This window comes from Fusarium sambucinum, chromosome II (assembly GCF_050947815.1).
Source record: "Fusarium sambucinum isolate potato_lamoka chromosome II, whole genome shotgun sequence".
NCBI lineage: Eukaryota > Fungi > Ascomycota > Sordariomycetes > Hypocreales > Nectriaceae > Fusarium > Fusarium sambucinum.
In genome coordinates, this window is record NC_139293.1 from 4,681,581 (window position 1) to 4,707,231 (window position 25,651).

The 25,651-nt window shown below is 47.0% G+C and overlaps 10 protein-coding genes across 10 annotated transcripts; 5 read left to right on the forward strand and 5 right to left on the reverse strand.

The window, feature by feature from the left end:
* Positions 1–13: 13 nt before the first annotated feature.
* FSST1_008492 (Alpha/Beta hydrolase protein) lies at positions 14–1,968 on the reverse strand (the record flags this gene model as incomplete). Its single annotated transcript, XM_083225380.1, has 6 exons — positions 14–598; positions 645–989; positions 1,039–1,223; positions 1,294–1,341; positions 1,394–1,569; positions 1,622–1,968. 6 exons carry the CDS (start codon positions 1,966–1,968, stop codon positions 14–16), a joined length of 1,686 nt encoding a protein of 561 aa, XP_083084453.1.
* A 96-nt stretch (positions 1,969–2,064) lies between these two features.
* FSST1_008493 (uncharacterized protein) lies at positions 2,065–3,596 on the reverse strand (the record flags this gene model as incomplete). The annotated part of the gene is made up of 6 exons (XM_083225382.1): positions 2,065–2,571; positions 2,634–2,747; positions 2,806–2,900; positions 2,949–3,088; positions 3,141–3,373; positions 3,432–3,596. 6 exons carry the CDS (start codon positions 3,594–3,596, stop codon positions 2,065–2,067), a joined length of 1,254 nt encoding a protein of 417 aa, XP_083084454.1.
* A 1,142-nt stretch (positions 3,597–4,738) lies between these two features.
* On the forward strand, positions 4,739–7,089 carry FSST1_008494 (FAD binding domain-containing protein; the record flags this gene model as incomplete). The annotated part of the gene is made up of 6 exons (XM_083225383.1): positions 4,739–4,764; positions 4,844–4,870; positions 4,946–5,120; positions 5,171–5,182; positions 5,241–6,011; positions 6,064–7,089. 6 exons carry the CDS (start codon positions 4,739–4,741, stop codon positions 7,087–7,089), a joined length of 2,037 nt encoding a protein of 678 aa, XP_083084455.1.
* A 65-nt stretch (positions 7,090–7,154) lies between these two features.
* On the reverse strand, positions 7,155–8,558 carry FSST1_008495 (uncharacterized protein; the record flags this gene model as incomplete). The annotated part of the gene is made up of 1 exon (XM_083225384.1): positions 7,155–8,558. One exon carries the CDS (start codon positions 8,556–8,558, stop codon positions 7,155–7,157), a length of 1,404 nt encoding a protein of 467 aa, XP_083084456.1.
* Positions 8,559–8,927: 369 nt separating this feature from the next.
* Positions 8,928–10,197, forward strand: FSST1_008496 (uncharacterized protein; the record flags this gene model as incomplete). Its single annotated transcript, XM_083225385.1, has 7 exons — positions 8,928–8,969; positions 9,018–9,129; positions 9,187–9,243; positions 9,371–9,428; positions 9,479–9,890; positions 9,939–10,107; positions 10,157–10,197. The coding sequence occupies 7 exons, from the start codon at positions 8,928–8,930 to the stop codon at positions 10,195–10,197; spliced, it is 891 nt and encodes a 296-aa protein (XP_083084457.1).
* A 185-nt stretch (positions 10,198–10,382) lies between these two features.
* Positions 10,383–13,169, reverse strand: FSST1_008497 (uncharacterized protein; the record flags this gene model as incomplete). Its single annotated transcript, XM_083225386.1, has 2 exons — positions 10,383–11,820; positions 11,869–13,169. The coding sequence occupies 2 exons, from the start codon at positions 13,167–13,169 to the stop codon at positions 10,383–10,385; spliced, it is 2,739 nt and encodes a 912-aa protein (XP_083084458.1).
* Positions 13,170–16,335: 3,166 nt separating this feature from the next.
* On the forward strand, positions 16,336–16,669 carry FSST1_008498 (uncharacterized protein; the record flags this gene model as incomplete). The annotated part of the gene is made up of 2 exons (XM_083225387.1): positions 16,336–16,532; positions 16,594–16,669. 2 exons carry the CDS (start codon positions 16,336–16,338, stop codon positions 16,667–16,669), a joined length of 273 nt encoding a protein of 90 aa, XP_083084459.1.
* Positions 16,670–18,673: 2,004 nt separating this feature from the next.
* FSST1_008499 (glycoside hydrolase) lies at positions 18,674–19,868 on the forward strand (the record flags this gene model as incomplete). The annotated part of the gene is made up of 2 exons (XM_083225388.1): positions 18,674–19,348; positions 19,404–19,868. 2 exons carry the CDS (start codon positions 18,674–18,676, stop codon positions 19,866–19,868), a joined length of 1,140 nt encoding a protein of 379 aa, XP_083084460.1.
* A 1,331-nt stretch (positions 19,869–21,199) lies between these two features.
* FSST1_008500 (uncharacterized protein) lies at positions 21,200–22,625 on the reverse strand (the record flags this gene model as incomplete). The annotated part of the gene is made up of 5 exons (XM_083225389.1): positions 21,200–21,397; positions 21,501–21,640; positions 21,706–21,953; positions 22,022–22,338; positions 22,407–22,625. The coding sequence occupies 5 exons, from the start codon at positions 22,623–22,625 to the stop codon at positions 21,200–21,202; spliced, it is 1,122 nt and encodes a 373-aa protein (XP_083084461.1).
* Positions 22,626–23,998: 1,373 nt separating this feature from the next.
* Positions 23,999–25,581, forward strand: FSST1_008501 (cytochrome P450; the record flags this gene model as incomplete). The annotated part of the gene is made up of 3 exons (XM_083225390.1): positions 23,999–24,314; positions 24,374–24,937; positions 24,989–25,581. 3 exons carry the CDS (start codon positions 23,999–24,001, stop codon positions 25,579–25,581), a joined length of 1,473 nt encoding a protein of 490 aa, XP_083084462.1.
* Between the last annotated feature and the right edge of the window lie 70 nt (positions 25,582–25,651).

Consider the following 25,651-nt stretch of genomic DNA (forward strand, 5'->3'; position numbering starts at 1 on the left):
GAAAATTTGTACATTAGTTCAACAAGCTGACCTTTCCAGCAGCAAGACTGAAAAATGCCTTGCCGAGTAGCGTAGAGTCCATGTTTCGTAGTTTGCTGGTTTCCATTTCTCTTCGACGTGACTGCACCTCCCAGTTCTCTAGCTCCTTGCACACTCCATGAGGTCCAAAGCCATAAGTCGACGATGATGCATTTGGCCAAGGCTCATTTGAGCTCACAAACCTGATCCATGCTTCTCGTAAAGCTTTTCCAGTTCTTTCAGCAGCAGGCGCAAGACTTATGTCCAGACCTCCAAACAACAACACCAAGTCTACTGCATGGTGCGCTCCACTTGATGGTTGCCATGGATTTGACTCATCAATGAGACATCTATACACAGGTTTTTGTGCATCTTTCCAGAGTTGCTCCAAATGATGAATAGGAAGCACGAATCTACAGTCGTTGATAAAATCCAGCGCACCCGTCTTACACGACAAAGGTCTGTCTGGATGTATGTGATACAGTTGCTTGAGCTCCTGACTGTGTTTACCTGCAGTATCGAAAGCACTCGCTATGTCATCGATCTTTGTTTTCAAGATTCCGGCTTGCCAAATAGCTGCCTATCCATCGTCAAAATCCGAACGTCAAACTCCAGGGTTATCTCACCTCCTTCTGCACATCGCTTAGTAGCAATGCTCCCGCTTCACCAGTACTTGTTTGCCATCCATCAAACCTATCCTCCCATTCGAGGAAAAACGATTGCAAGCCAGATTGTTTCACAGCTTCGACAATCTTGTCCGCCGGAGCAGTTTCCAAGTCCATGGTAGCGTCGATCCCCTGAAACTGTTTCGAAACCTTGTCGCGAAGGGCTGAAACCGCTTGCGGTGGTTGGGGAGGCGATAGAAACAAGGATCCTGAAGACAGGATGAACTGGTTTACTAGAGCTTGGGTTACAATATGAGCGTGACAGTAAACTGCGCCGGCGCTTTCTCCGGCCAATGTAACCTTTTTCTGGGTATTTTTAGTGAGTGGCTTGGATTAAAGACTGGTCATTGCTTACCGGGTCACCACCAAAATCTGTGATGTGGTCTTGAACCCATTCCAGAGCTAGCGCCTGATCGCGCAAAGCAAGGTTTGGAGGTCCATTTTTATTTCCGAGGGCGAAGACGTTGAGTCGATACTGGATAGAAACTGCTATAATTGGAGTACCAAGGCGGATTGAATCCGCCACGATAGTAGTCATGTCTGCGAGAACGTGTCAGCATATCCCATCAGTACAGTAACAAGAACAATTGGTCAACCGGTGGTTTCATACCGCAGATGCCAGACGCGGCGCTCGCAAACGTAACAGCTTGAGATCCCCCTACAGTTAAACTTAGCTGACTTCAGCTAAGGAGAAACAGAGAAAACCCTACCATGTATCCAAACAATTACAGGTAGTTTCTCGAAATAGTTTACAATGTCAGAATTTGGTACAACGACGTCTAGGTTGGTACACCTGAACTCATCTTCAGGTTCGTGTGGAAATTCATGGTGAGGCGGTACACGCAACAAGTGGCCGACGTCAATCGAAACTTGAGGACATCGAGGACTATTCCATGAGTTTTCTTTTATCTTGAGGGACCGTATCACAATCTGCTTACCCAAACGTTGTGCAATTCAACTCTGCAGGGTAATCATGGATCTTCTCAGCTGCGGCAAATCGTTGCGGAATATGGCCGTAGGTTATTCCGCGAAATTGCGTCACTCCACCAGTTTCGACTCCGGTGAGGGTCGTCCGAAGCGAGTGATGCTTCAAAGTTGCCATTATCTTTTCTGAACCGATAAAATAGCTGATGATGACTACGTAAAGTCTATCTTTATTCTGAAATAAGTTGTCTGAGTCGCCGATAACTTTGCCGCACAAATGAGGGGGAAAACAGGCCTCTCTCCACTTTCGGATACAGACGAGCCAGCCGAGGATGCCACCTGATGCTACCACGCTTGTCATGGTGGAAACAGGATCATATCCTATATGACAATGAAAGAGAGAAATTAAAACATTTATACAAATCACATTATGTCTAATAGCTACCTATCATTGATGTTAGGTTGTGTTCCTTCCAAGTTCCTCATCCACCCGTACTACATATTCAGACGTAACCACAATCTCCCCATGTCCCGCTTCCAATCCTTGTTTCTGACCGTGACTCTTGCTTGGCTGGAGCCCACCCACAGCTTTAGCGATGTTTTGAGATCTTATACCAAGGTGTGAGTCCCGATGTGCTTTGTTGGCACCTTCGAGCGAGATTTCATCACCACTTCCTTGCCCATCAGCGGGTACAATATGGTCCTTCGATCCCCATACCGTGTCCCCCAGATCCGTTTCATCAGGATGTGATCGCGAGTTGACTTTGTTTTTGTAGTCCCCAAGACGATATCCCTGGCTATCACCTAGACCTGGAGTACGGGTACCGCTTTTGGAAGCCGAGACTGTTTTCTCAACAACTCGCTTGAGAAGTGGATAGACCATGGGAAGGTTTGTGACGACGAAACTAACAAATGACTCGCGGACAGACCAGTAGCCTGACTGGGCTGGATCAGTGTTTCCTTTCTGACAGTGACATCAGTATGTGGTTATGACAAGGTTAAGTGCCAGGCACTGGGTCAGCTTACCGTGAGAATAGACACAGCTCTCAAGATTCCGAATATCATCTCTAGAAGCGCTCCGCTGAACATAAACATGATAACAATCTTCTTACGCCAAGGCATCCTAGCCTTCCAGATCATCTGAAGGTGACGAGTCAGTCCAAACATCAATAAGGGGAGTTGAGGCAGAGATATTTACAGGGAGGGGGATTGACATCAGAAAGAAATCTGTGGCAGTATTCATGGCCATCACGTAAATAGTCTGTATGTATGTGATAGCTGGCAGGCAAGAGTCTGGACATCGCGTTAGATTGGATGAGTGAAGGGAATCGGAAAACGCACTTTGTGGTTCTGGGTCAATTTGCCATTGCTTCTCAAATGGTATGCACTTGAGAAAGGCTATCAAGAAGCAAGATACGTATGTCACGGGGATAACAACAGTACCCCAGCGAGCATATCTCTTTGCTGAAGCCACACCTTCGCTGGAAAAAAGATTAGCTACCGAGCAAGTACGATCAGAAAAGGTTTTCCTACGTGAGGCGTAGATAGTACACAACCCAATAGCCCTTGAGTAGCCATAATAACGTCATGTAGAGTAAAAGCCCAATGACATGAGTCTTGGACCCGTTTACTCGAAGCGCCCATTCAGGACTATCCGGGTTATCCCTCAACGCTTGACGTTGCGCAGGTGTTATGCCGTTGTTCGCCAAGCCTTTCCAGTATGCGACAACGAAGTATGCTGCTACTGACTCGGCGGTGTACACTATCTGGACAAGCACAAGAAGTTAGTGCAGCATAGTACAGCTGGAGAAGATACTGACTCACTGTAGCTAATAACATGAGAATATCATCCCACTGGATGCGTCGACCGAAGGAAGAGAATTGGCTGTAATAACGAAGACCGACGACAAGGTACGCTGCTCCTTGGAGGCCCCATACCTCCTGGATGAAGGCGTTGGCTGCTGCTTGTTGCTCGGCTTGGGTTGCCATTACTGGCGAGTCATATGTCCGTCAATGAGCTGTGTAGCAACGATGAGAGTTGATATCATATGATGATGGACCCGACAGGATGGATTGCATGGTATATATATCACAAATAAGGGGTCATGTGCCTACTCTGCAACGATCACTTACACAATCGCATCTGGAATTTGGAGCTCACACGGAGGGATAGAGATCCGGAAGATCCTTTCAGGGGCTCGGAGTGAAGCCTCACCCAGGCTCTTGGTTTGGATATGAAATGTCAAGAAGAGCATAAGATCGTTGGAACTTGACGTTTATTGGTTCCAAAAGGTCGCTCGGGGAAGGCGACTTTGACAAGCGATATGTGATAATTGATTTCGAATCCGTGGTATGAAACAGGGGAAGCTGGAAAAGGCCACCAAGAATTGCAGCCTGATAAGACCTGTCATATATTATGGTAAGTGGACTGGATTCTCAGCCTGTCACGCATTGTAGGAGACAGCCAACAAGATTGTGCTCTTCGTCTATCATAATTCCAAAATGGATTCCTGCAACTCCGAAGGCAAAATCGGGATTGCCCATCCATAATAAGACTTTTCTAGCCCTATTTGTCGACTGGAATTGTGGAACCGCCCGAGAGTTGCAGCGGGCTGACCGGCGCTGGTCCCGGGGAATGCTCCCTGCCAGTAGTTTCTTAATTCTTCGGACAAGTGATAAGTCGCGTGGGGAGCAAACATTTATGAGCGGGGAATTGCGGTAGCATTCTATACGAGGCTAAACTAAACGGCGAACGTTGGGACTATTGAACGGTAGCGATTGGGTTAAGACATCTTTACCGTTTATCACATCGGCATAGTGACTGCGAGAACAAATCATGGCCGAATGGATTGTGGAAAGAACGTTAGTAAATGAGAAAACAACGCCTGATTTCTACGATTGTCGTTATTATTTCCTAACTTGACCTACGTCCCTCGGGAGTTGTGATACATCACCTGCACAAACCCTGTCACTTTTCCTCCTTCCTACTTCAAACTTGGTAACCCAACCTTGAAAAGTCGCCTCGACTACCGCAAGCCGAGCCCGTTAAAATTGCTTCTTCCGCCCTGAGTTTTGATTGCAATTGACAATAGCGCCTCGCACACCGAGTAATGTCTCAAACACCGGCACAAATGGCTAACGAGAGCAAAGTCGACGTGTAAGCCCAAATTCCCAGCTCAAGACTAATGCGGGGTTAGTCTCGGTAATGGAACATGCTAACAATATCACTGTTGAAGACTCATAGTTGGCGCCGGCCCTGCTGGGTAAGCTTACCCACCAAAGCTCAATTTCGCGGGTAATAAAAAGCAAAACTAATCATGGTTTCCTACGACTCGCAGGCTGATGGCTGCAGCATGGATGGCTCACTGTGGCGTGAATGCTCGTATCATCGACAAAAGAAATACCAAGATCTTTTGTGGTCAGGCTGATGGCTTGCAGTGTCGAAGTCTAGAGATTTTTGACAGTCTCGGCTTTGCAGACCGTGTGTGGAAAGAAGCTAACCATATGATTGAGGTGTGTTGTGCCCCATGTTAGAGATGCGTAGTAACTAATGAGTTTCGCAGATCTGCATGTGGGTATGTACACAAATCCTACCGAGTATGTATGAGAGGTTGAGCTTACTTGTTCTACCAGAATCCTGGTCCGGACGGTATCATTCGTCGATCTGATCGCATCCCCGACACGATCGTTGGCCTTTCGCGTTTTCAACAGGTTGTTGTACAGCAAGGTCGCATTGAGCGTTTCTTTCTCGACAACATCAGGAAGTACTCCAAAGATCAGATAAAGGTTGAGCGTGCTGTTTTGCCAGAGGCTATTGAGATCGACAAGTCCAACATTGAGAGTACTGAAGGCTATCCAGTCACAGTCAAGATTCGCCATCTCACTGAAGAAGAAGCGACACCTCCCCAGCAAGCCACCGCCAGCAAAAATCAGGCTTCGGATGGCCTTTTCAGAAGTAACTTGGTATTTGAAGATGAAGTTGACAACGATAGTGCTCTTCGTCAGGCTCAAGATCGGGACGCTGTCACTGAGACAATCCATGCCAAATATGTCATCGGCTGCGATGGAGCACGAAGCTGGGTTCGGAGCCAGATTGGATTAGAGTTGCAAGGCGAGGCAAGCGATTTTATCTGGGGTGTCATGGATATCATTCCCAAGACCGACTTTCCCGACATTCGCATGCGTTGCGCAATTCACTCAGCCGAGAATGGGAGTCTTATGGTTATCCCAAGAGAGAACAAGCTGGTTCGGCTGTACATCCAGTTGAAGGAAGTAACACCGGATGCTTCAGGCCGTGCAGATCGATCAAAGATCAGTCCCGACGTCATCTTCAAAGCTGCGCAGAAGATTATCCATCCTTATAAGCTGGATTATGAGTATTGTGATTGGTGGACTGCTTATCAGGTACGTTGTTGTTCAGATATCACCATACACATTGATTGATGCCCCATTCTAGATTGGTCAACGCGTTGGCACAGCCTTTGACTCTCATGAGAGAATCTTTCTCGCGGGTGATGCTGTACATACCCACTCGCCAAAGGCCGGACAAGGCATGAATGTCTCCATGCAGGATTCTTACAATCTGGGATGGAAGATTGCTCTTGTCGTCAAGGGTATCGCCAAGCCAGATATCCTCAAGACATATCAAAGCGAAAGACGTCGCGTGGCCCAAGACCTCATTGAGTTTGACCATCGCTTCAGTCGATTATTCTCTGGTCGCCCAGCCAAGGATGTTATGGACGAAGAGGGTGTCAGCATGGAAGAGTTTAAAGACGCATTCGAAAAGGGAAACATGTTTGCATCGGGTCTATCTGTGAATTATGGACCCAGCAACATTGTTGCTAAAGCAGGTGATCCATTGGCCCAGGCAGATGGTACCAAGGTGGTTTCACCTCCTGGAATCTCTCTAACTGAGGAGACCTTTGCTAAGAAGCAGGCGCTTGCTACTGGTATCCCAGTCGGAATGCGCTTCAACAGCTACAAAGTGCTGAACCAAGCATGTGCCCGTCCTTATCACTTCCAGGAACGTTTGGAAGCAGATGGACGATTTCGCATCGTGTTGTTCGCAGGTGACATTCTTGACTCAGCCCAAAAAGCTCGAGTCGAAGAATTCTGCAATCATCTCGATCAGCCCAACAGCTTCCTTCACCGAGCCACCCCCGATGGACAAAAGGTTGATAGTGTCATCGAAGTTTTGACCATCCACTCTTCCAAGCGCTGGGATACGGACATCATTCGGGACTTTCCCTCGATTCTACGCCCTTGGGATGAGCAAACTGGCTACGACTATGAGAAGGTTCATGTAGACGATGTTAGCTACCACGAGGGATATGGAAACGCGTATGAGAACTATGGAGTTGACAAGACGCGTGGATGTGTAGTTGTTGTGCGCCCAGATCAGTATGTTGGCTGGTTGGGTGATTTGGAGGACTTTGGGGATCTGTCGGACTACTTTAAGGGCTGTTTGTTGATGAAAGACTAAATTGTTGTGTAATATCAGAACAAGGTTTGAGACTATAGTTACTTGAGACCATGGCGAAACAGTTCCTATGATGATTCAACCCTCCGCATTGGCAAAGTCACTCTATGTCTTCTTGACCACTCGACAGCTCGATGATAAAAAACATCCTCCTTCACCCTCGCCACAATGGCATCTATATCAGGCTCTTCACCCCTCTCCAAGACTCTTTCAAGTTCCGTCAACAAGGCCTGGCAGTCCCAGCATCCGCAAGCACGATACTCCTGTCCAAAATGTACACGATAAAGACTCCTCGTTTCCGCAAAGCCGTCTCCTAGCTGGGGTTTTTCAATAGTATCATCGTGATTGACAAATTTGCCTGCCAAAACCTTCATCGCCTGGCCGTAGTATTTCGCCGTGCACTGGTGCGTGTGCCAAACAAGATCTATGTCTAGCGTCGGCACAACAGTGTTTTTTGACATCTTGATGAGTTTACAAAAGTTGAGGTAGCGACTGATGCTGCGACGAATGGTCCCCTCGATTGCAGGGCTTCGGATCCACATGTGGGAGTTCATCTTGTCAACAAACGAAGCCTGTCGAAGAACAGCATCGCGCAGTTGCTCTGCGAGTGTTGAGCCGAAAGTCCCAAAAAGATCTGCGTACTCTTTGCAAGGACTTTCGTGTATCTTTGGGGGACACATCAAGCGTTTTATCCTCAGTCTAGGCACCTCTTGTCGTGTGGCATTAGTGAGTGTTTTCCAAGATACCATATCGCTGTACAGGTCTGGCGCGAACCCATGACTACTTTCGTAACGACCAACTGCTATTGGGTTGAGTATGAATCTCCATTCGTTGTTATCGATGGCCTCGTGGATGTATTTCCAGGGAAATTTGATAGAGAAAAGAGGCTCTTCTGAACAGGTCTTGTAGAAGAGTTTTGGGTTCAAGAGGAAGGAGTGCCATACCATGAGGATATCCAAAGGCGGGAGGTTATGTCTTGTAATTTCTGTAATGTTGGACTTGTTGAACTCTTGTCGCCATGCAAGAAAGCGAATGGTTGCGAATTCCACATACAGAGGCCACTTGATTTGTCTTCGCTCCCAAAGGTTTTCGTCCTTGAAAGTCTTCGTATCACCTTGTGCACCAGTCTTTTCCTCCCTCCGAGGTTCCGTCTGCATGACTTCATCCAGATCTTTTGATACAAGGATGTTTTGTCGCAGAATAAAGAGTGTTTCCAAAAATTCGAGATGTGTAGCGCATTCAGCTACGTTCGGGAGAGCCAATTCTGGAGTTTTTGGGTTTGTTGCTAAATTGCCGTTTGGAATGTTTTCGAAATTGAAGATGCTGGAATTGGGGATGACAGGAGCATCCACAGCCTTGTAGGCGAGTTCGTAGGGGTTGCCGGTAGGGTCATTAGGCCTTTCTGGGCCTAAAACCATGTCTTTTCCCCTCTGGTGAAGGGAGAGTCTCGTGAATCTGTCTTCGAGTGCCATCTTTACGAATGTCTGATGTCACAAGATAGAGCTATCATTCTCTAAAATCGCCTCTATCTTTATCATAAAAAATGTCTCTGGAAGGCATGGTAGAGCAGGATGAAATATCCGTACCATTGTTCAGGATCTACGCCAGAAGCTGCCTCGCCATGGCCCCCATGCAGAGGCGTGCCACACTTCAACCCCCGTGCATGCCAGCCACAAACAGCCAACGCCCGACTGAAGTGAGGACCTAGAATGCTAAGGTCTAGACCTGCCGATCAAGCGGGGACATTCCGCGCTGACAACTTAACGCCAGCAACTCCAACTTTTAGTGTCCGTCATTCTCTAACATTACATTTTTCCCCAAGCCGTGACCGTCATGTCAAGATGGATACCTTTCACAAATCCTTCTTTTCGATCTTTATGATCGTATGTGGCTATTTGATAATTTGTAATGTTGTTGTTATCTTCAGAAAGTCAGCCGCGAGGTTTGGCATTTTGCGCTTCTGGTCGCTCATTCCATTATGGTTGTATGGTCCTCTTGTTGTGCTTAATCCATGGTGGCGTTTAGGCCATCTGAATCGAGGGCGTCAGTTTCTTGTCAGTCTTCTTGTGTTCTGTTATCGACTTCGACTAATTCCAACAGGGTGTTTGGCTTACGCTATGGCCGCTCGTCAGCTCAATTATTGCTATGAGATGCGAGGTACGAGGATCGATGGGCGATTGGCGCTCGTGCCAACGGAGTCGCGGGCCATTTTACATCTTATGTGCCGACTTGGCCATCATATTATTCTTGATTGTCGAATCTTGTCGGTATCCGATTCCTACAGGGACAAAGGATTGGACGTTTGGCGGAGGACTGGGTAAAATCATGGGCATGTTTGTTATGTAAGTCATCGTATCGCGCTCAATAACATCAAACACTGACAAAGGAATAGTATTCTCCTAGCCTCCCAAGATGTTTTAATATTCCCCGTCGCTGCATTCCCTCGCTACCTCGCTGCACCTGCCATCATACTCTGCAGGTTTTTCCAACCAGCAAAGAATAAGCCGCAAGTCACCAAATGGGCTTTTAATTTTGAAGAACTATTATCTCAAACACAAGGCGACAACGCGAAAGCTTTGGGAATGATGCTGCGAGATGACAACATTGTTGGGCGAGTCGCCCGTCATCTGCACTACGATGATGTGATCAACCTCTCACTGACATCAAAGCTGATGCGCACGTCGATATTTTATCCGTCTCCCGAGGCTCCTCGGCGTCGAAATCGTGTAGAGTCAGTATGTGTTGCTTCATGTATCGATGGACAAAAGACAGAGTGCTGGGGCTGCGAGCGTGTGATTTGCTTTGTAAGTAAGACGCGTGCCATCATTGATACCATTCTAATCTCGTCTCAGAAATGCACACATCAAAGGTCAGACATTCAACTATCCCGAGTTGAAGACCATTTCGCCAACTGCTATGCTGTCTGCATATACTGCTACCTGATGTCGGCCCCTGGAGGCGCCGCGCCCTTTCAAGCCAAACGAAACATGCAGGATCTGGAGTTACAGCATATCAATTGCTGTTCGTTCCAGAAACCATTACTAGGGGACGATAACGTTCTATTGTGTAGGTACTGTACAAAGTTGGACGGACCAGCCGTCACGGCGATGAGGGAAGCGAGGGATCAGTTCTACTTAAGCAAGACGCTACCAAGGAATATTGAGTGTGGGATTTGTATGAAGACTCTATCGACAAGGGATTCGAGATGGTGGTTTTGTAATCGGGGACGACATGAATGTCACTGGGCGGGACATCATACTTAATACTGAGTATATGACTTCTCTGTGTGCCATCTACTATCCTCCACAACCTCCACAGCCACCACCATCGCCGTCGCCGTCGCCATCACCTGAAGACTCCGTAATACAACCACTTCCACAAGTATCCCCTGTCATTCCCGGACTCCCCGCCGCACATCCAGCTCCAGCAGCACCACAGATGAAGACCCCTACACCACAGCCTCCTGCTCCGGAATCATCTGCCTTGGTCGCTCCAACATCAATCTTCGATGCTCTCCAGTCCCTTAATTTCTCATACTCAGTGATCCGTAATGGCAAAGTATACAAGGACCAATTTGCAGCAAAGTAGCGATGATATGCACCTTTTTCGAAGTGATGGCTGAATGGTTGTGCGCGATGGATGCCGCCGAGCTTTAGGCGGTCCATCGTTTTGTCCGAGTCGCCGTGGAGCCAGTTTGTTGAGGCACGGAATTGAGGGTTATATGACATGGCTACTGCCGTTGCTAGGAGAGTTTCTTGACCGAGAAGGACAGTGAGACGATTCTTGAACCAGTCTGTGTCTGACATGAAACCTTCAGCATGATTCCCTCTTGTCGACTTGTCAATAAGTCTCGGGATAGGAGGGTACAACTCTCTGCCCCGTGCCAGGTGAAGAGAAGCGATAGACCATGAATCAAATGGAAATGCGAGCACATGCTTGGAAATGTTACAATCACCACAATATCCAGGATAGCGATCATACGCCTCTGTACAATCCCATGGAAAGACATCTTGGTAGGGATAGATGGGTCCCTCAAAGCCACCCCAATCAGTCCAGTACTCAGAGAGTGAGTCGATGATATCCGAATCATCATGGCGTCCATAGCGAAACTTGAAGAGATATTCTTCTGTCAGGCCATTGGGGACATCGTATCTAGACAGTGCCCGTACCGGAACGTCGGACCCAGGTCGGCATACAAAGCTCATTAGATAGAACGGCTGGAGCTTACTATCGAACGGTTCAGAAGTGAAGAGAGAACCAAACAATCTTCGGTCGATTAAGTTATCGCAGAACGTCTGGCAGCTGTTGGACTGGCGATTCCACTCAAGTTTAACACCTGGATCAAGAAGACGAGTTGCGATGCTTGCTATATATACTTGAACTCTTGATTCAAGATACTCCTTGATATTTGAGAGCAACCGTTTAGAGCTCTGGTTCAGTAAGGCTTCTTGCTCTGGGAGTTCGAAGTTTTCACCAGCCAGATAGTCGCTCTCACGAATAAAAGCAGTAATCAGGTCTTCCTCAGTGGTGGAGTCGAAGAAATCACAAAAAGCACCACCAACTACTTGCTTCATGAATACTTTGTAGCGCTTATGATATCGTGGTCTGTTTTTCGAGTAAAGGATGCGATCAGTCTGGTCTGTAAGAAGAAGGCAGTTGGTGATATCTTCTGGGGGGTCGCGGGCGACTTGTAACGAAGGTGGATCCCGACTTGTGATGAGAACACCATCCGTGCTATCACTGTTAGCTGCCGCTTCTAACCCTTGTCATAATGGAACTTACTCTGCAACGCCGTTTTCTATTATAAGAGGTCCAAACCGAATGGCCATGTGCGTATTCTCGTACGGATTCTCCTCAATCGTAGACTGTATGTAGGTGGGAATACCCTTTATCTTATTGGTACTGAACCCATCAAAATACCCATATTCTGGTCTGGACGTCTCATCATGTTCCGGCCTGTTAAGTTGCGCTCTGGAAGCGCTTGAAGGCCTTGGTACTTCTCCAATGGCAGGATCTCTCTGCCTTAGTTTGAGCAGGCTCTCGTTCTTGGCAGACCGAGACTGTGTAGACGCATATTTTTCTTCCGCAAAAAGATCCGTGACTTTGTAGAGCCCGCATCCAACTCGACCTAGGCCCCCTTGTATATGATTCCCTTCATCAGCAGCCGGGTCAATAGGCCAAAGTGACCTAGAGTGCCCATGGGTATCGCGTCGCCGAATGGTACTGCAGTAACAAAGCCCCCGGCTCATTTCTGGTGTCAATGCAGTAGGCAGACAAGATTGTTTGTACTTCTTGACAAAACGTGTCTGGCCATAATGTGACGCCCGATAACATGCTTCGCAGATAACCACAACTTCACTGCTAGTGTCGAGGAATGTACAGCCTCGAATGATGTTCTGGCATTCCGAACAGCGCTGTGGGACAAATACAGGCTGGTTAAGAGTATCGTAGCAAGACACCTTCATCTGGGCAGAGGCAGGCATCCTCCGTATGGTGGGATGATGTGCATCATCATCTCGGTACTCGATAATTTTGTCAATATCCAGAAACTGTGCTGATTGGAGTAGCATGCGTGCTCGTCGTCTTGTTGGATCTAGTATCCTGCGTTCACTGAGTGCAGTCCTCAGGGCGCATTTAACGCTCTGACTTTTCATGTCGGCAAAGATATCCCAACCTCGACCACGCAATACTTCATCGTAAGATGGTGGTTCATTGTTGGTTTTCTTTTCACTTTTTTTCTGTTTCTTCGATTCTTGGTTTGTCTTATTCCGCTCGTGGAATTGACGTGAGATGTCGGATACCTGATCAATAAAGGTATCGTATCCATGAATATGATGATCTTCTTCATCTGGCAGTAAACATGACGTCTCTTTGGACGATTGCCAGTAGCGAAAGGTGAGGAGTAAGTATGGCAGTTCACGTTCCACTCCTTGCCAGTACATTTGGAGAAGTTCGTGTTGGAGATGTTCAGCTGCCGGGCCTATGTTTGTCCTTGGAATTGGAGGTGATTTGGTACTGCGCGCGCCGCTGCTGGCTGACGCTTCAGACCTGGAGAGAAAAAGTAATGATTGTAGTGAAGGCATATTGGGTAACGGCACTACTCACAACAGATGGCACGGTTAATGATAGAATGAAAAGCTGCGATTGATTTTCTGTTCGTTTCCTCATACTTTGACCTAAGTCTCGACCACTCTATGCAGGCGTTGCGGGGAAGAGCGGAAATGGAGCGCACGTAGATGTAGCGTGTGGCTCAATCAGCGATCGACAAAATTGCAAGGCAGACTCGATGCATCAGCTGCTATTTCAGACATGTATTCCGTGTGAGCAGCGCAGACTTGGTGACACACCAATAGCTGAGCCTACTCGCCCAGTTGCTATGTTGTCCAAAATCTTCCATGGCCACCAACTTCATTGCCCCTCTATTCAACGCGCTTTTAATTTACTGTGCGAGCGCATGTCTTTCCGAAAATGGTATAACGATGCTTACGCAACATGGTGGAGAGGCAATATTCATGGTGCTGCCTCTGTTGTCTCTTGTCACTAAGTACGTACTCTGCATGTATCAGTCCGTTAGGTACGGAGGGCCATTAGACCTACGCCACATGATTTCACAAACGTAAAACCTCTTACATAATTCATCACTTTCAAAATCATCATGCCAAGACATTGATTCGGTGAGGAGACTACCTAACTGGTTACTAGTCTGGGAAATGGTCAATTCGCAGACATTATCTGTCTCAGAATGTACAATGCCAATCCTTTGGTTGGCATACGAGTTTTGACCAAGACCCGACACCGGAAGGGCTCTTCACAGCCACCAGAAAAGACGTACATACATTGAAGAATGTGACCTGAGTTGAGGGCATGACAAAAAGAGGCCTGATCACCATGAGTAAGACTCGAGCCTCGTATGTGGTTGGATGGTGAAGTCTTCGGAGGCAGGGAGGGTCTACCGCGAATTGTCCAGCTTGGGGTTTTTATGGATTCAAAGTATTCACCGTTTTCTTTTTTTTGGAAACTGGCGCATTATGGAACCTCTACCATCACCTCCAAGCCACCTACGTTCAAGTTGATGGAACTCATTTTGTTCTGACCTGGTCCCAGTGATGAGCCAACAGCTGATGAATGACCCAGTGGATCATCGATCGAGGCCTATAAACCAGGGGAGGTGGGTAACTCGATCTGTGCACGATATGACAAGTGATGATATGTCCCTGTACACATTCTAAACTAATTTTGTTCTAACTTTTTGTGGTCCAATTTAGCATTGCCAAAATTCTACCTTGCTTTGCGCTCAACCTGTCGGGGTTTTTCACAAATTTAAGGTTGGGCTAGCCGTTCCGCTGTCACCTTTGTAGTTATTGCAGGAGATGTGTCACTGGTGCCAATTTGTGAACCAACAGCCCCCAATGTTCGTAGCGGCAACTTAATAATAGGGCAAGCCATTAATTCCCAATGGAGCGTCTTGCAGCTCTGAGATATTGGAAACGTTACATGCGTAGCTAGTAAGTCTCAAAGCACAATATTAGTCGATGAGCTGAAAACGTAGAATGGCAAAAGAAGGAAATGTGTCTCAAACTTCTTGAAAGTCTAGATATTCTGGCCTGGTCCTTGTCTACCAAAAGGCTGTTGAATGAAAATCATCCCTGAAAGTCATTTTTTCATGACAATGCTGGGCTCTGTGTTTAAAAAAAATGCTTAAAAGTTTCGGCCTATCTTCCCGTACTTGCTAAAGCCAAGTGCGACACCAATCCCTTTATAACGTCATCTTGATTGAGAATGGCTTCCCACGCAACGGGCCGGTTGATGTAGATCCTAAACCTGTAGTCGGATTGGCTATCACCTAGGCACTAGACCACACTGCAACACGGGGAGTCCCTCCCGGGCTGTTATCCCGACCACTCACGACAGATTTGACGAGACAATGGGCTCTAGTCGCCGACCTAAACTTGTTTTTTTTCTTTCAGACGGATAACGGTTTAGGGTCAGTGAAAGATCCCGCATTCCTTTCTTTCAATATCCTGCAGGGTGTGATTCGGTACGCCAAGATTGACAGCGGAGATATGTGACACGGAAAGACATTGACGTTGGTGGTTGGGAATGCATCCATGCATCAAAAGTCTAAGCAAGGGAGAGGAATTTCTCTTGGCAGAAACAGCTACGCTCTGAGACAAATATGATCTTCACCCCGCGCGTAACTCGCATTTCACAAATGGAGCCACTCATGAAGCAGAGGATGGGTCATCTGACAGCTTTTGTCAAGCAACTGACCAAAATTGAAGTTGCAAGGTTTCACATATGCGGCTGAGGATATTGCGGTCTTCCATATCCAATCCGGAAGTCATCTCAACGGAGACTTCATAGAAAAATGGTTGACACTGTGCGAAACTTATCTCTGTCATCGCGGAAAGGCTAAAAGGTTCTGCTAGTGTCTCGGGTGTCAGTAACCTGGAGGCTAATGTGCTGTTATCTCCTAACGTCGTTTGTTAACCACGTGGCTTGCAGGTACCTACATTGGTTCACCAGTGAGTAGACTCGACCAAGCATCAATATAGGTTAACTAGAAGGAATAAGCCAGATATCACCAGTTTTTACCTCTAATCAAAGTATGGAGTATTCCACAACCTCGCTGCCGATCAGGGCGATGCACTGTCTTTTCAACGGGATAGCAAACAGAGTGACGGACATGATGTATCCCCACTCTATTCTACCAGTGTGATTCTAGCAGAGATTCTAAAACAGAAGAGATGCGAGTCTCAGTTTTGTAGGGAGTGTCGCGATGATTACCCTGATGAGATATCACATACCAGACAGATCATGCTGCTGGCCCAAAAGAGCAAAACAGGCCCACTTGTCAACATGTGTGTCAATAGTGTGGGCTATTCGGTGTTGAGCTTCTACAAGGCTATGCAGAGGCCGGATGCGAGATTGTGATACTGTCAATGAGTGGTGATCATGTAGCTCTCGCGAGATTTCTTGACGCGTGATGACACCCTATCAAAGGCCCAGGGTTTGTCTGAGTAGTCTTTGCGGATACAGAGCTGCTGGTACTTGTTTCCTCAAGAATGAAACTTGACGAGTCCTTACTTGAAAGGCAACCTCTGGCGGACTCAGAATTCTATAAGAAGGGACACCCATCCCGCTTCAACTTTCAATCCTCAGCACTCACAATCACACTCTTCTACCACTACATTTAAACAATCATCACTTCGTCAACAAGATCTTTCAGATCCCAACAAAGCTATCAAAATGAAGTTCACTCTCATCCTTGCTCTTCCCGCCATGGCCCTTGCGGCTGCCACCCCCTTGACCGCCGAGAAGAGGCAGTTGCCCAACGTTAATCTTCCTCTCGACATCGCATGCCTCCAAAGGGTCGCTAACATTCGCCAATGCCTCCCCAACCTTGGATCCGGAACCCCCCCTGTCGTCGGTGATCTTGCTCAATGGTAGGCCGAGTCCCAAGAGAACAACTTCTTGCATCGTATATGACTAACTGGCATAACACAGTGTCGCAACGCTCCCCCTGGTTGTCATTGGTGCTCTGGGATGCATTGACTTCTCTGTTATCCCCACCAAGGCATAGATCCGGGCCATTACAACAATTCATTTCTTGGAGGATTGGGTTGCAAACTCGGCCACATCTCATATAATTCGCCTTGTCCTGCTAGCGGATACCTAAATTAACACTCTCTTGAGGCGAACTCTACGAGATATTTTGGCTTTTGATTTGTTATTTATGGATCAACTCATGACTTCCCATTCTGTGATGTTTTTGGTGAATGTCTATTTCTACGCTGTGTCTGACTCTTGTGCGATATGTTGACATCCTGTCAGTCCTGAGTGTTGCTCATCCTGTGAATATTGAAGATGAAACCACTGAGTTAATCGCTAGTAAGCAAGCCAACTAATTAATATGATCAGTAGGTTTGACGCCTACCCTGTGAGAGAACTGGTTCAGTGTCGTGGTTGGTTGACATAGTGGATCGCTGTAAATAATTGAGGAGCACGCATGGATTAGGTATAACAGTAAGCCAGCTACAACAAGGCAGTCGACTATGAATCCTTCCAGAACGATGTGTGACTCATCGCTACAGATTCGTTCACAATAATATCTTATGACGCCGGAAAGGCTCTCTGTCTTGGGCAGCCGTACCCAGATATACATGAGGAAATACATACCTTCAGTCGAAACATACAACATGGCAAGCAAAGCGGTTATCTTGCCGAGGTCTCTATCCGACCCTACCCAATGAGATAAGCTCATCGACAAGTACAGAGCCTTCAGATTATCAGCCCTGGAATTGTCCCCAAAGTCCTTCAGTTCAACTTACGCCAGGGAAGTTGAACTGCCAAAGGAAAAATGGGAGGCACGTTTGAGCGACCCCCTTGCAATAAATACTGTCGTCGTCTCGAAACCCGATACTAGTTCGGCAGATGACCTCTCGCTCATCCTCAACTCACCGTGGCTTGCTTCACTCGTCTTGTGTGGCCCGTTTGATGCACATTCGGCCGCGAAAACATGGGAACGACAGCAGAATTTTGATCTAGGATACCTCAACTTTGGCCCACTAAAACCTGATATTAAACAGGCTTACGTCCTGAATGCAATCTACGTGCCTCCTTCTCAGAGGCGTAAGGGTCTGGCAAACAGACTTGTCGAAAATGCTAAACAACTTGTGGCTGGAACATATAGGGAGAACAAAGTTATGCTGGTTCTTATTGTCAACTTTGAGTCTGTCGCAGCGATAAAGTGCTATGAGAAATCTGGTTTTGAATTGGTGCACGATTATTGGTTTAATGAGACCGACTCTACCAAGGGACATGCGGCGGTGATGAGGTTGGACGTGAAGGTGGATGATTCTAGTAATTGCATGTCATGATGAAAAGGGGACTATTCCATAATAATTCCACCTTCACTCTCTATCATTTGTCATTTCAGTATCGATATAGTAGAACCGACCCGTAGTGAAAACAAGGTTGATGTAGCTTCTCGTAGAAGATGGATAGCTACCTTTCCCAATAGAGAAATCCGATAATCTGATGATACGTTACTCTCAAGTTCGGATGACTTTGAATATCCTGAAACAATTAAGTCGAACCTATCAAAGTCTTTGATAGCCGCCAAGAAGCGCTACTCCGGATACTCGGCCACGGCGGATATGAGACGCTCCACCCGTCCACTAGAACACGCGGCGAATTGATATCCACATCCTTCAGCGCTATGAGAGTGGACACTATTGTCAGCCTTCTGTGCAGGATCTATAGTCTCAGGCCATGCCCTTTCATTTAACTCGGTCCGTATTGACGGCTCGGCGCTTTGTCTCATTGGAGGATAAACAAACTCCATTACAACAATAGTAATGATGCTTCTCGAAGGAGAGAAGCTCGGATATAGCGGGATTTGACCATGCATTGTCTGGCTCGGCGTTCATGTAAGACAGCTGTATATAAGGTTGTTGTAAGAATCCAGATGCAAAAGGTAAACCAACACACATTGTCACATTCCTTTTGCCGGTCAAAGGTTAAGACTTCTTGACAAACACATTCTTTTATTTCAACGCTCATTAGCAATTTTCTAATCTTCAACATGACTAAGCTCGGTTTTGTTCTCATGGCTGCCCTGGCTGGCAGCGCCGTCGCTGCTCCTTCAGCTCCCGTCATTACTCAAGCTCCCGACGTTCACGCTTACGACAAGCGTGCAACCAGCTGCACTTTCTCCGGCTCCGGTGGCGCCTCTAAGGCTAGCAAGTCCCAGGCTGCTTGTGCCACTATTGTCCTCGACAACGTCGCTGTCCCCGCTGGCGAGACTCTCGATCTCAGCAAGCTCAAGGACAACACCAAGGTCATCTTCAAGGGCACTACAACCTGGGGCTACAAGGAGTGGAAGGGCCCTCTCATGAAGATCTCTGGAAACAAGATCACAGTTGAAGGATCTGGTGCTATTCTCAACGCTGGTGGAGAGAAGTACTGGGATGGCAAGGGTGGAAACAGTGGCATTAAGAAGCCCAAGTTCTTCGCTGCTCACAAGCTTACCAACTCCAAGATCAACAACCTTTATGTCAAGAACACTCCTGTCCAGGCTGTTAGCATTAACGGCGTCAATGGTCTCGAGATCAACAAGTTCACTCTCGACAACAAGGCTGGTGACTCTCAAGGTGGTCACAACACTGATGCCTTTGACATTGGTTCCTCTACTGGTGTTACTATCGATGGCGCCAAGGTTTACAACCAGGATGATTGTGTTGCCGTTAACTCTGGAAAGGTAAGTTGGACCAGCATAGTTCTGACAGACAAGATGACTAACTTAACTGTAATAGAACATCATCTTCAAGAACGGCTACTGCCATGGTGGCCACGGTCTCTCAATTGGCAGTGTCGGAGGTCGCAATGACAACGTTGTCGACAACGTCCAATTCCTCAACTCAGAAGTGACCAACTCCGCCAACGGTATCCGCGTCAAGGCTTTCAAGAACCACTCCGGCAAGATCAACAAGGTCACCTACTCCGACATCACCTTGTCCAAGATCAAGAAGTACGGCATTCTCGTTGAGCAGAACTACGATGGTGGTGACCTCCACGGCGACCCTACCAGCGGTCTTCCTATTACTGGCCTCACCCTCAAGAACATCAAGGGCAAGAACGCCGTTGACTCCAAGGGAAAGAATGCTGCTATTGTTTGTGGCAAGGGAGCTTGCAGTGGCTGGACCTGGTCCAATGTCCAGGTTTCCGGTGGTAAGAAGTACGATAGCTGCCAGAACGTTCCCGGCGTTGCTTCTTGCTAAGCAATATCCATTGTTGGCTATTTCCAACTGGGCTTGGAAAGTTTGAAAATGATATCATTGGGAAATGATATTCAATCTTGTATATAATCATTAAGCATAGTTTGACAACTTCATGCTGTCATTTATTGCACTTTAGACCTAAATACCTTTGAAAGGATTATTATATTGCTATGCTTTGCCGAAACACTCGTGATTGGCATTTTATCTCTATTATTCCCTTCAACACTTCTCCTACTCCCTTTAAGCTCCTTCAAATTAATGGAAGTGCTTTAAAAAAAACCTTCTATGTCGTAAAGGCAGGCGGGCTCCCTCTCTTTTTGTAGACAAGTGGCACAAGGCATCCCATACTCCAAATGGTCGGTTCTTGTGTTCAAATGTGGTATTCTGATCAAGATTTAATCATAGTGCATCAAGTTGAGTAAGCGAAACCTACCCGAACAAACTATGTTACCTGCATTGCATTCGCGGTGAATATAATGGAAGGGAATTGTTGCGTTTGTAGTTCTACCAAATATGTCATCTCGGCAACCAGAAAGACCTTTCTCGTAAACACATGGTTCGCAGACCCTGTTCCAAGTCCATTCGTTTATATAGTTGGCGACGTTATTGCATACAAGACAATTTTTGTTGCCCATTTCAAAGTATAGCTCCAAAAGAGGGATATGCTTGGCACCCATACGCCTGAACATAGGGCCTAATAGGCCATGCGCATACTTCATAAGCCTTTGAAACTCGAACAAGCTATCGACCTTTTGTTTGATTGCTACAGTCGTTTGTCAAAGCCTGACGACTGATCTGATGTCGAGAAGCAAAGTTATTTGTCGGATGCAGTCCATCGGCAGGTTGAGCAAGTAGCTATTATGTATCGCTGCAGGTCGATTGGGTAACGTTGGTCTAAACTTCGATGGAAAGCGCAGGTCACGTCCTGTCCAGAATACGGAGCTTCGGTTTTGCATCCAGAGGACTAAAGCCTCGTCTTTGGCCAGGGGCCCATGAGCTGGTGTTGGTGAAGACATCTTTGCGGTATGGTGGTGGAATTGTGTAGGACGACAGTGAAAAGTTGAAGTCATGGGATTAAAGTTCTCAACAACGTCTTTGATTAAACAACCAATAAACTTTTTCATATCTAAACTTTGTAGTTCCGTTATGTACACAGCAACCTGAACAACCCTCTTAACATATAGCTAATAATTATGCCGAACGGTCACCTGGCAGCAGAGCAAATGTTGGCATGGTATTCCACAAGCTTTATACATGATAGTGGCCGTTTATGATCGTATCTGTCTTTGGACATCATGCCACATGGAGACTTGCTCCCTGTTCTTCTACAACTAGACGTGAAATTCTGAAGAGCTAACAGTGATTTCTGTCTTTCGGATAATCCCCCTGCTACTAGAGTTATCGTCATCCGTCTCATTATCTCGAGCACGCGTGCTACCTCTTTGGACCGAAGCACGGAACTTCCCTCTCTGACCCTGGACCAAGTCAAGCTTGATGCCAAGATTAGAGTTGCCTGGGCCGCGATCGCTCTAGAGGATTCTCATTAGCCCGTGTCGTGACAGCAGAAATGGCTGCGTTGGAGCAATAATGCAGATGGGAGTATTATAGGTAATGACATTGTAAATTACTTACTTCGCCAGTGATCTGGTAGTTACCATCATGAGAAGAACCGTAGTAGAACTTGAATAGTTTGCGCAAAGGTGGTAACGAACATGCGATCATTCCCAGACAACATTCGACGTTCGAGGTGATGCTGATGACTGCGAGATGATCTAAAGAGATTGGCATTAGCACGTTGACCAGACCTAAAGAGACTACAAAACAAATAAGCACGTACATGCCGTCTCATTCGGATATTTCGCAACATCGTAGTACTTCAGATATGGCATACGGACACAAGTAGCCACACTTGCGAAAACTCCGAGGCCGAGAATGGCAATGGCAGAGATCTTTCTGCGCCTTGACATTTGCAGTTCCGCTACGATGAAGCATGGGATGATGGCGCATGCCCAATCCGTTGCCATTTGTATGGCTGAGACGATGTAGCTAACAGTCTGTAAACTGATCTGCTTCTGACATGTTCCCCTACCCTGCTCGTTAGTCAATGCAAGTACCGAGAACCCGGTCGAGGTTAAGTGAATGAGAAGACACACAAAGCCGGGTTCCAAGTCGCTGCAAACGGCGTGCAGTTGGCAAAGACATAAGCCAAAGCGAGAATGGTAACGATGATCATAATTCCCATGTTAATATAAATAGGAATGGTTATTCGTCTTCGGATGTCGATTCGGATACACGTAAGACCAATGGCGCATTTTATAATGGTTGACGAGATGAAATACAAGATCTCCCAGTATGTCTGATATTCGGTGGCTCGCACTAGGTACAGCGGTGATGGGATGTTGACATCGTGGGATCCGACGCCGTAGCGTGTCGTAAGAATGGAAAAGACTATAGCTGGTAAGAATAGAAGCTGTGGATCGGATCGTAGTCAGCGATATACTTCTAACAAGATCGAGGGGACTAATACTTGGTACTTACGGTTGATAGAACTGCTAGGTAATCCTCAAGACCTAAAAGCCGCGGCGAAACATCAGATAATCCCGCGCGAACGTAAATTCGAAGGCATAGCACAATGACACTAGTGATGCCGAAAGCCAATGCGAACCCCTGAACTGCCGGCCCTAAGTCTTTTGGTTCCAAAGGAGGGAGAGCATCAACCAGAGCCTTGATCTGCTCTCCCGTCATGGATTGAGCCATGAGGTATGTTTAGCTACGGCCGACAAAGTTGAACCTAGAGGCAATTGTACCGTTTCCGAAGGGAATATGAAAAACAAATATCATCTAGGTTGCAGGTTCAGTGTCTACCTTATAACTCAGCGCCGGCATTTGAGATTTCAATCCCCATGCTGACCCTGGCACAAGGTTGCAGTGTTCAGGTACATGCACAGTCCTCGGTTGAGCCAGTGTTTGGACTCCCTGTTCCGCTTAGCTGACTGGCTGACAAGTCTTTGCCATGACCCTTCACGTTTCTTATCCTTTTGTTCAGCCTTGGCGCTGTCATCGGTACCTATCGGAACTGTAAGAAGAAATGAACAAGGTGACAATGATTAAATTAAGAACAGGCAACCCTGTCGGCTATGACTGTTGAGCAAGCGTTTCTAGCCTTGTACGGCTACTCCGCACCCTTTCCAGCATCTAGACTAGTCAATAGTCTATAGTTGGACGTGAGCTAGGCTTCAAACCAGCCCAAGTTCCTGACTATTGTCGCCGCTTTGAACAAAGGACCGAGTGGAGAATAACTGCCATGGTGTCTACCAACGTTAGACGGAAGCTATATTAGCGGCCGTTATGTTTCCACACTCATGAGGAAACTGATAAACAGGCTCAAGCGTCATTAATTTCGCGACCTTAACCCTATCAATTGGGGCTGTCAAGAGATTTTGGCTTAAGTCTTGTCCATAAAAGTCAGGTTTATTGCACAATTACGGCCACTGCCAGTCGCCAAGTTTCACTGATCTTCAATAAAGGGAGGTCGGCAGTTGGCGGAAATAGTTGAGCCGTATTCGTACCATGACCTGATATACCTCGTCATTGTCCAATGTCGCTTTTTGGCTGGATCCTTCAACTGTCAATGGATTTGGAACCCCTGACTGTGGGCCCTACACGAGCTTTAGTCTGAACTTTATTGGTGAATCCCTGATTCTTTTAACAGAAGAAGGGATTCCATCATGGTTAGTAATTCATGAATTATTATTGCTCTTAAATGGTCGTTACTCATGTAGATATTGCAATGGATGCCAGAATCTAGTTTCCTAAGAACCAAGAGCGTGGAAAATATTATGGAGGTCCCGGTAATGAATAGCCGCTAAAGCCTCATTTGGACAAACACAACCAACTGTTGGCGCTAACTGACATGGATCTTCGAGGCGAGACTCCAAGTCCCGAGCAGATACATGGCAACCTTGAAAACGGCTGCACCAATCAGGTCCATTACATATCCTGCGTTACAATCAGTTGATAGCGCTCTATGTATGTGCGCTGTGCCGCCCCTCTCATAAAACTACCCAAGCTCCCTCATTGTCAAGATCCGTCGTTCGCCTCGTTTGTTTGCTTTTTCTATTCTGGTCACGATGCTCAGCGCTCTGACTGCCGCGGCAGCGTTGCTTATCCTCTACATCATTTGCACAAGCATCTACTACATCACACTTCACCCGCTAGCTAGTATACCCGGTCCCAAGATCTGTGGTATCACGAGGATTCCTTATTGGCTGGTAGCTCTCAGAGGTGAAGATGTGCAGTGGTTGAAATCTTTGCATGACAAGTATGGGCCTGTTGTTCGATTTGGTCCGACCGACGTAAGCTATGCTACTGCTCAGGCGTGGAATGACATTGGTGGCCCAAAGGATTCTGAGAAGGCACAGGAGTTTTCTGTTCAGCCAGTGAACGGTAAGCCAACCTCGCTTGCGATTGTTTTTCGAGCTTTGATTACTTACAAAGTTTGATAGGAGTTCCTAGCATGCTTACAACTGATGTCGAGAACCATACACGTATGCGTAGACTCTTCTCTCCTGCATTTTCTGAGCGCGCATTGAAGCAACAAGAGCCTCTCTTTCAGAAATACTCGGACCTTCTCATGTACAAGATCTCAGAGGTTGGTGGAAATGGAGCTAAGCCAGTTGAGATGTGTCAGTTGCTTAATTTCGCAACATTCGATGTCATGGCTGAGCTCTGCTTTGGAGACCACCTGAACCTCCTTGCCAAGAACGAGTACAGCCCTTGGGTCAGGTCGATCTTTGACTCACTGAAAATGTTGCCGATTGCATCCATGATCAACTACTACCCCATTCTCAACGCGTTGTTCACCCGATTCGAGCCCAAGTCTGTTACACAACAGCGTGTCATGCACTGCAGGCATGCGGAGGAGCGTGTTAATCGCCGTTTAGAAAATGGGTCTGATCAGCCTGACGTTTGGAACCTTGTATTAGGGGCAAAGGAGGGTAAAGGGATCACTGTGAAGGAGATGCATTCCAATGCAGAACTGTTTATGCTCGCTGGTTCTGAGACTACAGGTGAGTTTGACATAGCGAAGGACACACAGGGTTAGTACTGATATGGCATAGCTACACTTTTGAGCGGTTGTCTCTATTATCTACTCAGCTGTCCCGACAAGATGGACATTCTCCTTAAGGAAATTCGGAGCAAGTTCACAAAAGCAGACGACATCACGTTCGAGCGCTTAGCAGAGCTTAAGTACATGAATGCTTGCATTAGAGAAGCTCTACGTATCTATCCTCCGGTCCCTATCGGTAGTCCTCGTGTCGTTTCCCCGGGTGGTCAGCAAATCCTCGGCAAATATATCCCAGCGAATACGCGAGTGTCAGTACACCACTGGTCGACATATCGCTCCGAATCCAACTTCAAAGATGCTGATCGATTTGTTCCTGAGAGATGGCTCAAAACGGAAGCCAGATATGCTGGGGATGCCCTTGAAGCGCACCAGCCGTTCGGGTTCGGGCCACGCAACTGCCTTGGTCAGAACATGGCGATGCATGAGATAAGACTCATGCTCGCAACGCTTGTGTTCAACTTTGATTTCGAACTATGTGACGAGAGTAGGAATTGGGCAGATCAGAGGGCCTTTGCCCTGTGGATTAAGAATCCTTTGATGATTCGCGCCACGCCGGTGACTACGCATGCCAGACTCAATATTTAGGGTTGTTAGCAGATTATTATATGCTCCCATCGACTTCTAATACTTACCACCATTTATGATCTGAACCAGT